Source organism: Mobula birostris, chromosome 15 (assembly GCF_030028105.1).
Source record: "Mobula birostris isolate sMobBir1 chromosome 15, sMobBir1.hap1, whole genome shotgun sequence".
In the NCBI taxonomy this organism is placed as follows: Eukaryota; Metazoa; Chordata; class Chondrichthyes; order Myliobatiformes; family Myliobatidae; genus Mobula; species Mobula birostris.
The window spans coordinates 29898481-29915432 of NC_092384.1; the positions used below are offsets into that span (position 1 = coordinate 29898481).

General features: G+C 42.9%; 1 protein-coding gene across 2 annotated transcripts in view; it reads left to right on the plus strand.

Annotated features, from left to right (window-relative positions):
• Window positions 1–9622: 9622 nt before the first annotated feature.
• Window positions 9623–16952, plus strand: part of dpep2 (dipeptidase 2) — a 61789-nt gene continuing 54459 nt past the window's right edge. For both annotated transcript variants that reach the window (XM_072279542.1, XM_072279541.1), the window contains exons 1-3: window positions 9623–9768; window positions 10847–11051; window positions 16494–16620. In XM_072279542.1, the coding sequence (XP_072135643.1) occupies window positions 10918–11051; window positions 16494–16620 (261 nt within the window). In that variant the 5' untranslated portion in view covers window positions 9623–9768; window positions 10847–10917. The remainder of the gene's footprint in view (window positions 9769–10846; window positions 11052–16493; window positions 16621–16952) is intronic.

A 16952-nucleotide genomic window follows, 5' to 3' on the forward strand; every position in this document is an offset into this window, starting at 1 on the left:
GCTGCTTGTGCGTGGTAAGGGGAGTTGTGGGGGGGGGTTTGGGGTTCTAACGTTTAACTGTCATTCATTCTTTGTGGCACTCCTCTGCTTTTGTGGATGTTTGCAAAGAAAAAGAATTTCAGGATGTGTATTGTATACATTTTTCTGACATTAAATGTACCTGTTGAAACTCATTTTGTAGAATGAGCCAAACCAGTGTCCAATTCCATTTTAATTAATTTGCTGTTCACTTCTGGTGTGAGCCATATTGCTTGTCTATTGTTAATTTTTACACTGTAATTCTTAAGACTACACTGTCCTGTGTCCTTCTCATCATCAGAGTTTTCATAAACAGCATTCAGATTAGTGCTCTGTGAAATTGAAACTTAACGTTTTAGCTTTTTCTCTTCCCTAAGCAGTCCATATATTTTTGTCTGCCTGACATACTCTTTTTAAGTATCCCACTTCGTTGCATTTTCTACAAGTTTTGCCTTTAAATCTGTATTGACCTCGTGCATGTGAGCCCCTGCCTCAACGGTAACACAATTTGTTTGGATTGGCCAGTTTCTGCTCCGTCGCTGCAATTTTATTCACACTCACTTTCATTCCTGACTGCAACTCAATTATGTCTCTGCCTGTGGTTTCCATTAAAACTGTGGTTTCAACTGCTGTTTTAAATGTCAGTTGTGCTTCAGTTAGGAGCTGTTTTTCAATGCTTTCTTTTAAGATTCCACAAACTAAGCAACCTCTCAGTGCATCATTAAGCCCATTACTGAAATGACAGTGCTCAAACAGTCTTGTCAATTCAGCCAAATAAGCTGAAATGAACTACCTAACCTTTTGATTCCACTTATGAAATGTAAAAATTCTACAATCAACAATGGTTCTAGTTCTAAATATTCCTGCATTACATTCACAATATCAACAAAGTTTATTTCAGTTGGTTTGGCTGGAGCAGTTAAACTTCTAAGCAAATAGTATGTTCTTCCACTTGTGGCACACAGTATCTCTGGCACTTGCTTTTCATTTGCATGGAAATACTGCTCAATTCATTCATCTTCCATCCATCTACTGAATCCTGCTCACAGCACCAAATGTTACTGGGAAACAGGTTCACAGGTTTGATAAGTGAGACAGAAGACACTAATTACAAGTAAGCACATTAACCACTTATTTACAAACAAATAGTAAAGCAATTGACCAAACATCTAAGTCAAACAAATAATCATCTAAGCCTCCTTAAGTTACAAGAACTATGACACTCACCATTCAGTAACACTTCAAGCTTCAGGTACCTCATTTAGTATCTCCAAGTTACACAACACAAAACTAAACATTTAAGAAACAGATACTTAGCTAATAGTGTGTGTGGGCCCTCCTGTATCTGCAGCATACTTTCCCAATGGTTCTTCAACACTGGCCTCATCCTCAATGTGAAGATGAGCCCCTGGAGACAAAGGAAAGAGAGCGAGTCTCTCGCACATGCCATTCCTATACCCTTGAGGTGCCTGGAAGTGGAAATCGGTGCCATGGCATGCAAGGTAACCAGTGGGGAAGAATTGCTGTATCCCTCAAATAGGCCAGCAAACTATGGCATGGCTGAAGCACAGGTCGACTGGAAAGTAAATTAACCCTTCACGTTATATCCTCTTGGATTTGTTTTAAAACTATCTGATTGCCAATGTTATGTTTTGTAATTTTAAAAACTAATGGAAAGAAAAACATGGGAGCCTGGGAAAACATGTTTACTTCATTTTTACTTTAGTGAGGCACTCAAATATGACGTGGTGGTGTAACGACGTATGCTATTCATGTACTTCTTACATATAACCTATAATGGATGATGTAAACACACAACGAATGCTTAACCAAACAACATATTCACAATATTACTCGAATATTGCTGAAATGTTATATGCAAAACAGGTTGCTAACAAGATAAGCTTTAAGAGCGTGTTGTTGGAGTAAAAGGTGGTGGTGGCCTGGGTAAATGCAGATTTTCTGATTAAAACCCATTTCTGTATTGAGAGAATATGTTCAATGCGGTTCTCCTGTACAATTTCACAGAAGTTATCTTCAGTTTGTGGGGCAACATTTGAAGTCTTGTCCAACAATCTCCACTCACTAGCATGTGAAGCACACTGAAGTTCATTTAACAAATTTGTGTGCTGCAAAGTATGCACCACAAACAGTTTCCTCTCAATGGCAGAACGGCCAAGTTGGAATATGAAGTCTCCAAAAATACCCACAATTAGTATCAGTTCTTGGCAATGATTATATTACCATTTTACACCTGAAGTGATGCAAAAAGAGGCCATTCATTATTCCTCTATTCTTCTTGCTGTTAACCTACCTACAGATTTTTGGGATGTGAGAAGAAACTGGGGCACCTGGAAGAAACTTACAGGATCACAGAGAGAACGTGAAGATCCTGCATAGAAAGCACCCAAGGATCAAATCTGGGTCCCAGGAGCAACAAGGCAGCAGCACCAATGATTGTACTACCATATCAGCTGCCATAATAGAGTGGCACCTTTCACAGAAAGTGTATGAAAATCTCTGGGAGAACACATTGACCAGAGGAAATGCAACAGTGGAAATAGCTGAAATATCAAAGGTAGTTGGGGAAAGCTGATTTTCTTCAGTTCTGCAATTATCAGTCAAAAAGTTTGTCAGATTAAAATAGTCAGTGAGAAAGAAGAGAAATGCTAAGACATTTCACAGTGTGGATGGCGACATTTCAGCTGGTGATCATCCATTCTGTTGTGACTTAAGTAAATAAATATCCCAAACAGTTTAAGAAGCAAATGTATGACCAAGTACAGTGCACTGGAATATTTTTGATTTCACTAACAAACATTTGGTACAGGCGTAATGGAATAACTGACTTCCAGATCTTATATAAACTATTATTTATGCTTTGATGCACTGGTTGCATGATGAGTGTATTTGCATGCAGTGAATCATCAAAGTGTTATTAACTTATTTAATAGACTTACAGTAGATTCACAAATAATGAATTAAAGCTCCAAATGTTGGAAATGGAAACAGCAAATGCTGGAAACACTGAGCAACATCTGTGGAGAGGAAAACAGAGATGATGCTCTCTCAGCAGAACTGAAAAGGAATTAATCCTCATTTAAATTGTAGAGTGGAAAGAACAAAATGGAATTCTGTTGTGGAGAAAAAAAAGCAAGGCAAGTTCTAAGGAAAGATATACAGTGTGTGTCAGAGATATAAGCTACTGGAAATACTGGAAAAATTCAGATCTGATGAAGGATCTCTGAACTGAACCCTTAATTTCTCCTTCCACAGATGCTCCCCGACTTGCTGAGTGCTTACAGTATTTTCTGTTTTAACTTCACAGCCATTGTTTTCATTTTCAGTTTTGTTAGCTGCATCTTGTTTCATTGACTCTTATCATTGTAAGGCATACCAATGAATGATTTTCATATCCTTACAGGATCAGAAGTAGGAAACCATTGTTTTCAGTTTCCTTGAAGTAATTCTAGCCCATATCTGATTTGTACTTATTTATGGTTAAACTACATCAGGTGCATTTGATAATACTTCCACTTTTTATAGTGCTCAAACACTTTACAGGCATCCGAATGTTATATTTTCCTCAGTCCTGTAATCATATAGAGTCATGGAGCCATACGATATGGATCAGTCCAGCTGGTTTATGCCAACCAAGATTTTCATTTAAGCTAGCTCTATTTGCCCACGTTTGGCCCATATCTGTCCTAAGCTAGTTGTGTCATTGGACTGGTCAGCTGTCTCGGCCAGTTTGCAGAAGTTCTCCACAATTACGCAGCTGTTGTGCAATGCTGATTCATTCTTGAAAATTATATTGATCAGTACTTTTAATTCCAATAGTTTTATACTCTGTCATAACAAATACTTGATAAAACAGTGTACAAAATTACTTCTCTTGAGAAAATAACACCGAGTCTTTAGGGAAATATTCAGAAAGGTAAGAATTGTAAATTAGGCTTCCAAACATTTTTTTGACAGAGATAAAGGAGCTGTGAATAATTTTTCAGGATGCATTTAATGTGACAAGTTTTTTCCGTTCTATCAAATGAATTATGTGATTGAGCAATTTGCAGCACTGACAAATATTAGGTACCTTGGACAACTCTGAAAACTTGATGCCTTCCAACATTTTCTGTTCTTTGTGGGTAATTGATAACGTTTGTGTGAGCGTGTCCAATGGTATTCAATGTACAGGATACAATTGCTGTGTATGTTTCAGACATACAACTTCCTTCAAGTGGGCGCATAATGTACCAAAGTAATTTTGTACCAACTTGCAGACTTGCACACACTTTCTCCAGCCAATCCCTGCTCCTCTTGCAGGCCAAATGCAAAATGGAAGAGTAGCAACTCATATTCTGCCTGCGTTCTCTTCAACCCAATAGCATTGAAATTCTCCAGCCTCGGGTAAACTGCTTCCCACTGTTTCTTTTTGTTGTTTTTCTGAGGTCCACCCACACACCAGCTTTCCCGCAACTCCCTCATTGCACCCCACCCTTCACCCTTCTCTTCGCCGCCAGACTCCATCTGTCAGTCAGGTCCCTCCTCTCATGAATCCACCTTGCCAGCTCTTAGAACATAGAATAGTACAGCACAGTACAGGCCCTTCGGCCCACAATGTTGTGCCGACCCTTAAACCCTGCCTCCCATATAACCCCCCCGCCCACCTTAAATTCCTACATATACCTGTATAATAGTTTCTTAAATTTCACTAGTGTATCTGCCTCCACCACTGACTCAGACAGTGCATTCCATGCACCAACCACTCTCTGAGTAAAAAACCTTCCTCTAATATCCCCCTTGAACTTCCCACCCCTTATCTTAAAGTCATGTCCTCTTGTATTGAGCAGTGGTGCCCTGGGGAAGAGGCACTGGCTGTCTACTCTATCTATTCCCCTTAATATCTTGTACACCGCTATCATGTCTCCTCTCATCCTCCTTCTCTCCAAAGAGTAAAGCTCTAGCTCCCTTAATCTCTTATCATAATCCATACTCTCTAAACCAGGCAGCATCCTGGTAAATTTCCTCTGTACCCTTTCCAATGCTTCCACATCCTTCCTATAGTGAAGCGACCAGAACTGGACACAGTACTCCAAGTGTGGCCTAACCAGAGTTTTATACAGCTGCATCATTACATTGCGACTCTTAAACTCTATCCCTCGACTTATGAAAGCGGACACCCCATAAGCTTTCTTAACTACCCTATCTACCTCTGAGGCAACTTTCAGGGATCTGTGGACGTGTACTTCCCGATCCCTCTGCTCCTCCAACCCTACCAAGTATCCTGCCATTTACTTTGTACTCTGCCTTGGAGTTTGTCCTTCCAAAGTGTACCACCTCACACTGCTCCGGGTTGAACTCCATCTGCCACTTCTCAGCCCACTTCTGCATCCTATCAATGTCTCTCTGCAATCTTCGACAATCTTCTACACTATTCACAACACCACCAACCTTTGTGTCATCTGCAAACTTGCCAACCCACCCTTCTACCCCCAAATCCAGGTTGTTAATAAAAATCACGAAAAGTAGAGGTCCCAGAACCGATCCTTGTAGGACACTGCTAGTCACAAACCTCCAATCTGCATGTACTCCCTCCACCACGACCCTCTGCTTTCTGCAGGCAAGCCAATTCTGAATCCACGTGGCCAAACTTCCCTGGATTCCATGCCTTCTGACTTTCTGAATAAGCCTACCGTGTGGAACCTTGTCAAAAGCCTTACTAAAATCCATGTAGATCACATCCACTGCAGTACCCTCATCTATATGACTGGTCACCTCCTCAAAGAACTCTACCAGGTCCTGCTACCCTTTACAGAGCCTTGCTGACTGTTCCTGATCAGACCATGATTCTCTAAATGCCCAGAAATCCTATCTCTAAGAATCTTTTCCAACAGCTTTCCCACCACAGACGTAAGGCTCACTGGTCTATAATTACCCAGACTATCTTTACTACCTTTTTTGAACAAAGAGACATCATTCGCCTCCCCCCAATCCTCCGGTACCAGTCCCATGGACAACGAGGACATAAAGATCCTAGCCAGAGGCTCAACAATCTCTTCCCTTGCCTTGTGGAGCAGCCTGGGGAATATTCCGTCAGGCCCTGGGGACTTATCTGTCCTAATGTATTTTAACAACTCTAACACCTCCTCTCCCTTCATATCAACATGCTTCAGAACATCAATCTCACTCATATTGTCCTCGCCATCATCAAGTTCCCTCTCATTGGTGAATACCGAAGAGAAGTATTCATTGAGAACCTCACTCACTTCCACAGCCTCCAGGCACATCTTCCCACCTTTATCTCTAATCGGTCCTACCTTCACTCCTGTCATCCTTTTGTTCTTCACATAATTGAAGAATGCCTTGGGGTTTTCCTTTACCCTACTCACCAAGGCCATCTCATGCCCCCTTCTTGCTCTCCTCAGCCCCTTCTTAGGCTGCTTTCCTGCTACCCTATATTCCTCAATAGACCTATCTGATCCTTGCTTCCTAAACCCCATGTATGCCGCCTTCTTCCACCTGACTAGATTTTCCACTTCATTCCTCACCCTTCACCCTACCATTCTTTATCTTCCTCACCAGGACAAATTTATCCCTAACATCCTGCAAGAGATCCCTAAACATTGACCACATATCCATAGTACATTTCCCTGCAAAAACATCATCCCAATTCATACCCACAAGTTCTAGCCTTATAGCCTCAAAAGTTGCCCTTCCCCAATTAAAAATTTTCCTGTCTTCTCTGATTTTATCCTTTTCCATGATAATGCTAAAGGCCAGGGAGCGGTAGTCACTGTCCCCCAGATGCTCACCCACTGAGAGATCTGTGACCTGACCCAGTTCGTTACCTAATACTAGATCTAGTATGGCATTCCCCCTAGTCGGCCACTCAACATACTGTGACAGGAATCCGTCCTGGACACACTTAACATACTCTGCCCCATCTAAACCCTTGGAACTAATCAGGTGCCAATCAATATTGGGGAAATTAAAGTCACCCATGATAACAACCCTGTTACTTTTGCACCTTTCCAAAATCTGCCTTCCAATCTGCTCCTCGGTATCTCTGCTGCTACCAGGGGGCCTACAGAATACTCCCAACAGAGTAACTGCTCCCTTCCTGTTCCTGACTTCCACCCATACTGACTCAAAAGAGGCTCCTGCTTCATTACCCACCCTTTCTGTAGCTGTAATGGTATCCCTGACCAGTAATGCCACCCCTCCTCCCGTCCCCCCCATCCCTTTTAAAGCACTAAAATCCAGGAATATTGAGAATCCATTCCTGCCCTGGTGCTAGCCAAGTCTCTGTAATGGCAACTACATCATAATTCCATGTATGTATCCAAGCTCTCAGTTCATCACCTTTGTTCCTGATGCTTTTTGCATTGAAGTACATGCACTTTAGCCCTTCTACCTTACTACCTTTACACCCTTTATTCTGCTTCTCTTTCCTCAAAGCTTCTCTATATGTTAGATATGGTTTTACTCCATGGACTTCTTCCAATACTCCATTGCTCCAGGTCCCATCTCCCTTGCAAATTAGTTTAAACCCTCCTGTACCACGCTAGCAAACCTACCTGCAAGGATATTGCTCCCCCTCGAGTTCAGGTGCAACCCATCCAATCTGTACAGGTTCCACCTTCCCCCGAGGAGATCCCAATGATCCAAAAATCTAAAATCTTGCCCTCTGCACCAACTCCTTAGCCACGCATTCAACTGCCATCTCCTCCAATTCTTACCATCACTGTCACGTAGCACTGGCAACAATCCTGAGAACGTCACCCTTGAGGTCCTGTTCCTCAGCCTTCTGCCTAGTTCCCGAAACTCACACTTCAGGACCTCATCCCTCTTCCTGCCTGTGTCGTTGGTACCAACATGCATCACGACTTCTGGTTGCTTTCCCTCTCGTACCAGGATGTCGTGCACCCGGTCAGAGACATCCCAGACCCTGGCACCCGGGAGGCAACAAACCATGCGGGTGTCCTCACGTCCACAAAATCTCCTGTCTGCTCCCCTGAATATAGAGTCCCCAATGACGACAGCTCTCCTTTTCTCCGTCCCACCCTTCACCACCACCGGGTCAGGCTCAGTGCCAGATGCCCTGCCACAGTGACTCACACCTGGTCGGTCCGTCCCTGCCAACAGTTTCCAGGACGGTAAACTTATTATTCAGGGGAATGACTACCAGGGTGCTCTGCACTACTTATCTACTCACCTTCGCTTTCCCCCCTCTGACTGTCACCCAATGACCTGATTCCGACCCCTAGGTGTGACTACCTCCCTGTAGCTCTCATCTATGACTGTCTCATTCTCCCTTACAAGTCGAAGGTCATCCAGCTGCTGCTCCAGATTCCTTACACGGTCTTCCATATCGCCCAGCCGCATGCACTTCTGGCAGATGTGACTCTGCAGCTACCCCTCTCCTTCACCTCTTTACATTGGCTATCTACCTAGTACGCTTTCAATCCCATCATCTGAAACATCTGATGTCTATCTCTCTCCCCAGAAGCTGCTTGACCAGATGGGTTTCTCCATCTCCAGTATCAGGTTTGTTTTTTTTTATATATAGGAACAGAGAGATGCAAGTTAGTTTTCAATAGAAAGGATGATGCAGGAGGGATTTCTGAACAGTCCATGCACAATTCTAGGTTATTCCTCTTTTGCACTATTTATTCATTTTTGTAACTGATAGTAATGTTTCACACTGCACTGCTGCTGCAAACAATTCATTTCATACCATATGTCGGTGACAATAAATCAAATTCTGATCTATCCAACCTTCATAAATTCATGCTAATTTATGTGTGTCAGATATTTAAGATGCATTATCAATGGAGTGGGGGGTGGGTGGGATTGAAACACTAGAAAACCTGCAGATGCTGGAAATCCAAGCAACACACACACACACAAAATGCTGGAGGAATTCAGTAGGCCAGGCAGCATCTGTGGAAAAACAGTCAACGTTTCATATAATGAGGGATCTCCTACCGAAACACCGACTTTACCCTTTTCCACAGATACTGCACGGCCTGCTGAGTTCCTCCGGCATTTTGTGTGTTGCTTGAACAAAAAAAAACTGCGTTGTTAGAAACATAGAAAACCTACAGCACAATACAGGCCTTTCGGCCCACAATGTGATGCAGAACACGTTCTTACTTTAGCAATTACTTAGGGTTACCCATAGCCCTTTATTTTTCTAAGCTCCATGTACCTATCCAGGAGTCTCTTAAAAGACCCTACTGTATCCGCCTCCACCACCGTTGCCGGCAGCCCATTCCACGCACGCACCACTCTCTGCGTAAAAAACTTATCCCTGACATCTCCTCCGTACCTACTTCCAGGCACTTTTTGTTACCCTACGGCGGCAATCTAACTTTTGCTTTCGAAGATAAATTGATCTTTAAGCAAATAATTGGTTTACGCTTTCACGTTCTCATTCTTTCTGAAAGGTATCTCGCCGCCCAAAGGTTCGCAGTCTTCGACTAATTCTTGCACTGATAAGCGCTCAGCCAGTTTCCGGAAAACTAGCCACTCTTGGGCGATTATTGCGGTCAGGCAATGAGATTGTGAGAGGTATCACGCTTAATGCTGCAAGCCAGCCTCTCCACCCACATGCACCCTCCGACAGGTCCTTGGTTGGAGCGGCACCAGCGGAAGGAGAGAGGCAGCGTCCCCGCTCAGTACGGCGCCAGGTCTCAGACGGAAGGGAGCGGAGACTCGGAGTTGCAGAGGACAAGGTTAATGGCACAGGTACGTGAGGCAGGTTGGGCTACACGCCATTCCTGTCCGCCGGGGTCCCGTGTTCGTGGGAGGACTTTCAACCTGTCTGATGAAAGTTGGGGAGTGCCGCGGATCAGCGTTGTCTTGATTCCTCACCGTCGGGGTAGCGCAAACTATTCTTAGTTCGGAGAAAAACTAATGATGATGCCGACTGTAAAGTCTGGTGCAAACTGTGACAACTCAACTGCCTCTCAGTACTCTTGCCTCCCAGCCAGAAGGCAGTGACTTTTCGAGACATATTCCGGAGACAGCAGCAGAAAATCTCGGCTGTCACTCCCGGCTAGTCCTGGTTCATTCGGACTTCACCGTCCTTTGAAGGAAACCTTAAAAACAAAGCCCTATTTGCAGTCTCAGACAGACCCCTAAACAATCCCCTGACGATGTTTCAAATAGAGAAAATGTGTAAGGTGTTATAGCATCCCCAGCCTGTCAGTTATTACCTCACAACTGACTCCGGTGTCGGGTGAATTTGTTACAAGTTATGTGCCCACTGTTTCCATTGCAACAGCGACTGCACTTAAACGTCCACGGTTGCTGTAAGAGCTCAACGTGGACAGAGCGCGTATTTCACTTTTTAATTTTTTTTCCCTATGGATACAGACTTCTCGGAGGTAGTTCAGAGAAGTTCCGGTGGAATTTCAGCATTTTGCCATCAATTCTTTAGATGCATTGTTTTGTGAAACACGTCAGTGTCACTGAAGGAGCGAGCAATATTATTTTACAACACACATCAATGTAGCAGGCCAGGCAGCATCTCTAGGAAGAGGTACGGTCGACGTTTCAGGCCGAGATCCTTCGTCAGGACTAACTGAAGGAAGAGCTAGTAAGAGATTTGAAAGTGAGAGGGGGAGGGGGAGATCCAAAATGATAGGAGAAGACAGGAGGGGGAGGAAACGTCGACTGTACCTCTTCCTAGAGATGCTGCCTGGCCTGCTGTGTTCACCAGCAACTTCCATGTGTGTTGCTTGAATTTCCAGCATCTGCAGAATTCCTCGTGTTTACATTTTTAAATATTATTTTACATTTGTTTTTGCCTTCTTTTTAACAGACAACTTGGATTTAAAGAGGTAGTGTCTCTTTGTATTCTCCACTCCAACATAAGGGACTTCCATCAACACCATGGCTTTCTGGACATTATTTCATCCAAGTTTATGCCTGCTTTTGCTACTGTCCACCAGACCAGTGTCCACAAGAGAGGGGTCAGAAAAGGAACATGTGAAAGAAATAATGCGAGCAGCCCCGTTGATTGATGGGTATGTTGTCCATTGCACCTAACCTCCTTTGCCAATGTTCTGACGAGACCTCTGTTAATGTTCAGAGGTGAAAGGTGAAAAAAAAAATTGGAAAAGTGCCGTGCAAAGGGATTGAACTAGAAGAATACACACTCAGAGTTAAGGACCAGCATCTTTCTGTGAGGGTGAAAGACAAAGATGACATGGGATTTTGTAAATTTAGTCAAGTAGAAAAAGGAAGTACATGTAATAGTCAGGAAGCTGAACAGGAACAAGGCCCTCATGCATATAGAAAAAGGGAGGAAAGAACAAGGAATTAGCATGGTTAAAAAGAATCATGAAAATGCCATTGTTAAGTAGAATGAAGGGGAATCTCAAAACATTTAATACACATACTGAAAGCAAGGCGTTAGGTCAACAAAGAGCAGGTCCACTCAAGAATTAAGAATGGAATTTATGCCTGGAGCCAGAGGGGGAAGGCTTTGCATTAGTACACACCAAAGAAAATTTATTTATTTACAGTGGATTCTCGATAATTGGGACTGAATGGAACATTTTGCCCTAATTAAGCAGCTGCCCCAATTAAACAAATTAGAACACTACCACAACTACTACAGTATTAGTATTTATTCTTGATAGTTATTGACAGAGGAATTCATCCAGTGGGCGCAAAGAACAAAATCAGCGCAGACACCTAGTGCAGATAATGGACAAAGTTGAGAAAGTCTGCCGATGCTGGAAGTCCAAGCAACACACACAAAATACTGGAGGAACTCAGCAGGTCAGGCAGCATCTATGGAAAAGAATAAACTGTCACCGTTTCGGACAGAGTTCCTTCATCAGGACTGGAAAAAAATGATGAGAAGTTAGAGCAAGAAGGTGGGGGTTGCTCAAACTTATCTTTCTTTCCAGTCCTGATGAAGGGTTTCGGCCTGAATCTTCGACTGTTTATTCTATTCCATTGACCCTACCTGGCCTGCTGAGTTCCTCCAGCATTTTGTGTGTATTGCAGATAATGGACTGCCTTCATACAATGCTGCCAATGATTTCATCCTCCAAATCTTCATTTTCATTGTAACACTCAAGATGATTATTTATATCTTCAAACTCTTTATAGTTTCTAACTTGTTGAAGGAGTGAAATCATTTAATTTTCGCTCCTGGCCATTTCTGACATCTCCAAGCCTCAATATTTGAAACCGCAATGAGCTAACAGTTTGGAATTGTTTTGCTGCTCATTTCTCACCAACTATCAGTGACAAAAATCACTGCTTTTTGAACACAAACATACAAAGCTACAATATTTTAAAACTGTTCACTTTAAGTACGAAGTAGGTAGGAACTAAGGGCCACAAAGTGCACATGACGGATGCTAGTTGGAACCTTTCCAACAACCCGTTCCTGTCCCAATTAAGTGACATTGTGTCCCAAATAGATGAAGGGAATCCCTGCAATTTTCTTGATTAGTTTTTGTTCTTTAAGAGTTGTCCCAAACAAGCAACTGCCCTGATTAACCAATGGCCCAATTAACTAGAATCCACTGTGTTTATTTATTTAGAGATACCGTTCAGAACAGGCCCTTCTGGGCTAATGAGCTGTGCTGCCTAGCAACACACCTATTTAACCCCAGCCTAATCACAAGACTATTTACATTGACCAATTAATCTACTAACTGAGATGTCTTTGAACTATGGGAGGGAACCACGCAGTAACAGAGAGAATATACAGGCTTCTTACAGATGGCACTGGAACTGAATTCCAAGCTGCAACACTCCAAGCTACAATAGTGTTGTGCTAGCCACTATGCTACTGTGATGTCTTAAAAGACTAGAACAATGATAAGATCGGGGGATGTAGATGATCTATGTTCTAGGGTATGTTGATACTAAGAAGGAGGAGGTGTTGAGACTCATAGAAACAAACAAGGTGCAAATGGAGCAGCCATTGTAGGAGTGAGCAGTGTTAGAGTGGTCAGACTTTGGCTCAACAGGCTTAAGCGAGAACAGGTGAGGGCTCTAAGTAAGTTTCTGGTGATTTATCTTTGTCTTATAGTACATAGCCAGTGTAGTGAGGGTGGGTCTAGAGTTATTGGTGTGTTCTTTGTGTGAGATGTGGGAACTTTGGGAGTCCTCCAGTTTTCCTGAAAGCTACATTTGTATGAAGTGCTCCTTGGAGACCGTGATAAGGAACTGGAGCTGCAGCTGGATGACCTTTGGCTCATATGGGAGAATGAGAAAGTGATGAGTAGGAGCTTCAAGGAGGTCATCACCCCTAGGTTACAGGAGGCTTGTTCTGAGTTTACAGTCAGGAAAAGGGAAGGGAGTAGGTAGCCAGTGCAGAGTAGTGTTGTGTCATTCCCCTCAATAATAAGTATTTCACTTTTTGGGGGGAGACAGCCTACTGAGGGAAGCCACAGCGACTGGTTCACAGGCACTGTGTCTGACTCTGTGGTTCAGAAGGGAAGAGGGGAGGAGTGCACCGGTGATAGGGGATTCCATGTAGTTAGACAAGTAGACAGGAGATTCTGTGGGCGTGAAAAAGACATCCATATAGTACGTTGCCTCCCTGGTACCAGGGTCAGGGATGTCTCAGAGTCTACACCGTTCTAACAGGGGATGGTCAGTAGCCATATTGGTATCAACAACATAGATAGGAAAAGGGAGGAGGTCCTGAAGAGAGAATATAGGGAGCTAGGTAGAAAGCTGCAAAGCAGGACCTCAAGGGTACTGCAGCTGATATTTCTTGAGATCAAACAGTTGTTTTTGAATAAGATGACTTTTGTTCATAAACGGGAGCCAATCTTCAGTTCCTAATGTAAATTGAAAGCAGTAATCATCTTGAAGTTAACAAAAACATAGCTTTGCAAGCAATCACTGTGTATAGCACAGGATGATCACCATAGAACAGGTCTTATTGCTGAAGACGTGCAGTATAAGACAAACGTTTAGTTAATTGAGTATGTTTCAAAACAGACAACATTGGCTAAGTTTTTTAATTCAAGGAAACTTGCAGACCAGATAGTAATATCTTTTACCATATTGATAACTGATCGATTAATAGATTGGAAGGTTTATGTACTCAGGGAAGTCAGCTTTACTGCATTAATTGTGGGTATCAAGGATCTGTGAATCCAAGGAACTTTTAGACAGTTTGTGTAAAAAGGGTATCTGAGGAAAAATCATATCATCCAAGTGGCAAAGAAGCAATGTAAATGTAGTTCAGGTTTATTTGAAATGGTGTAAGGAACATCAAGGAGCATGAAAAAGGCATTCCTCTGCATTTGATTTCTGTGACAGATGACTGGTTTGTAATTTGGAAGTCTTTTATAAGATAGAAATCCTCTAAGTTTTAAAAGTGTGTTAAGAATGTTGTTTGGATTTAAATGTGTATCACTGAAAATAAATTAATTGTGTTTTGGACTATTTTGTTAGCTGGATGTATCTTATCCTTGGAAGGGAGGGGAAACCCATGAGTTAACCAGTGGGTATCGGCAGTTAAATTTGCTGTGGAGAATAACCAAGGAAGTGAACTAGCTTTTGGAAATTGGGTAGTTACAGAATAACCATCTCTCCTTTAGAGAGGATACCCATAGCTATCTAAATCAAATAGGGCTTAAAGTCTTTGTATGCATTTAGAGCTTCATGATCAGCAAACCCAATGCCACCACAGTAGATGGACTACATCTCAGGGTTATCGAAGAGGCAGCTAAAGAGATACTTGAGGCATTAGCAATGATCTTTCAAGAACCACTAGACCCTGGAATGGTTCTTGAGGACCAAAAAATTGCAAGTGTCACGCCACTCTTCGAGAAGGGAGGGAAGCAGAAGAGAGGAAATTATAGGCCAATTAGCCTGAGCTCAGTGGTTGGGAAGATATTGGTTTCCATTATTAAGGATGAGATTTCAGGGTACTTGGAGGCATATGATAAAATAGGCTGAAGTCAGTCCTTGAAGGGAAATCTTGCTTGACAAGTCTTTTGGAATTTGTCAAGGAAATAACAAGCAGGATAGACAAACAAGAGTCCGTGGATGTTGTTGATAAGGTGCCACTCTTGAGGCTGCTTAACCAGATAAGAGCCCATGTATTACAGGAGAGATAATAGCATGGGTAGAAAGTTGGCCAATAAAGGCCACTCTTTGCCCCTTACCAGTTGGCCAACTTTCTGGTTAGCTGCTGGTGACTAGTCAGTGCTGGGACCACTTCTTTTCATGTTATACGTCAATGATTGGAATGACGGAGTGAATAGTTCCAAATAATATCAGAGAATGTATACAATATACAACCTGAAGTTCTTGTTCTTCACAGATGTCCATGAGAACAGAAGAGTTCCCCAAAGTATGAGTGACAGTAAGAACTTTAGAGCCCCAAAACCCCCCCTACTCCCCCCTCCTACACACGAGCAGCGGCAAAGCAATGGCCCACCCCTGTCCCACTTATTTCAGCAAAAATAAAGTATCACCACCCTCCATCCACCAAGCAAACAATAGCAAGGCTTCCAAGAAAGACCATGATCTGCAGTACAACAAAAATTAATCGTTCAACCCGACAATTTGACATTACACTGGCTCTCTCTCTCCCCCCAAAAAAGGGACAGAGAGGTGTTCCCCTTTCACAGCCAGAGGGGAGACCAACAAAGGCAAACAACTCGCTGATTAAGGTGTTAAAGATAGCCGTGATGTTTTTTATTTCTGAGCTCTCTGACTCCAGAGACAGCAACAAACTCTTCCTCATCAACGGGAGAAAAGGAGAGCGTGTGCAATTGGTTGAGGACAGAGCCTCTGACAGCTGATCTGCTGTTCCCAATGTTTCGTTTTCCCCCATGCTGCCTCAGTCGGTGGCACCGGCATAGAATCAGCTAGTCCCCAGGGTCGTGAAGCCTCAGAGCCCCAAAGGTGCGCTTGTCTTCTAGGTGGCGTCCTTGGGGTCGTGAACCCCTGGGAGTCGGTCCCACTGCCACAAAGAATCAAAGTTTAGAGGAAAACTATACATTAATTAGAGGAAGTTTCAGTGAATTAAATATTGGATGTCAGACAGGCACTGTGACAAATTTGTGATAGTAGTGGAGTAAAGAAAAATTATGCTGATGCACAGCTGGGTGTCATCCACGTATTCATAGAGTCTGACACTTCTCGGGTGATCTTGCCAAGTAACAATCTGCAGCCCGAGAAAGAGGTGGGATGAAAGAATGATCCTCATATGGGCAGAGCGGGAACAGCCATCATTACACCAGATTTTCCAGCTGAGATGCAACACATTGGAACCAGGCAAGATCAGTGAAAGTTAGTGGATGAGATCGCCATCTGTATAAGATCACAGAGATAAAATAATGTATTGTTTAAGAAATAATTGATTGCCATGATGAGAGTTGATGGTGACAAAATAATGGCAATTAATGTGGTTAAGCTAGAATCAAAGTGATTAAACTACCTCGAATGAGCTGACTATCATTTGTTATTGTCCATAGCCACAATGATTTAGCACTCCAGCTAAGAAAGTACTTTAGCAACAACCTGACTGCAGTTGATCTGAATACTCTGACCAAGACCCGTACAAATGTTAACAAATTGAAAGAAGGAAATGTGGGAGCTCAGGTATGTTTTCTCAGTTTTCTTTTCTGCTCTTCCTTTTCCCGTTGCTTCCTCATCAAGAGTAGTCTGGGAGACTTTTCTGCAAATTAATGGAAAAATTTACCTATTTATTGAGCTACAGTGCAGTATAGGCCTGTCCAGCCCTTCGAGCTGCGCTGCCCAGCGAACTCTGGTTTAATCCTAGCCTAATCACGGGACAATTTACAACATCCAATGAACCTACTGATTAGTACGTCTTTGGACTGTGGGAGGAAACCAGAGCACCCAGACGAAACCCACACAGTCACTGGGAGAACGTACAAACTCCTTACGGACAGCTGTGGGATTTGAACCCT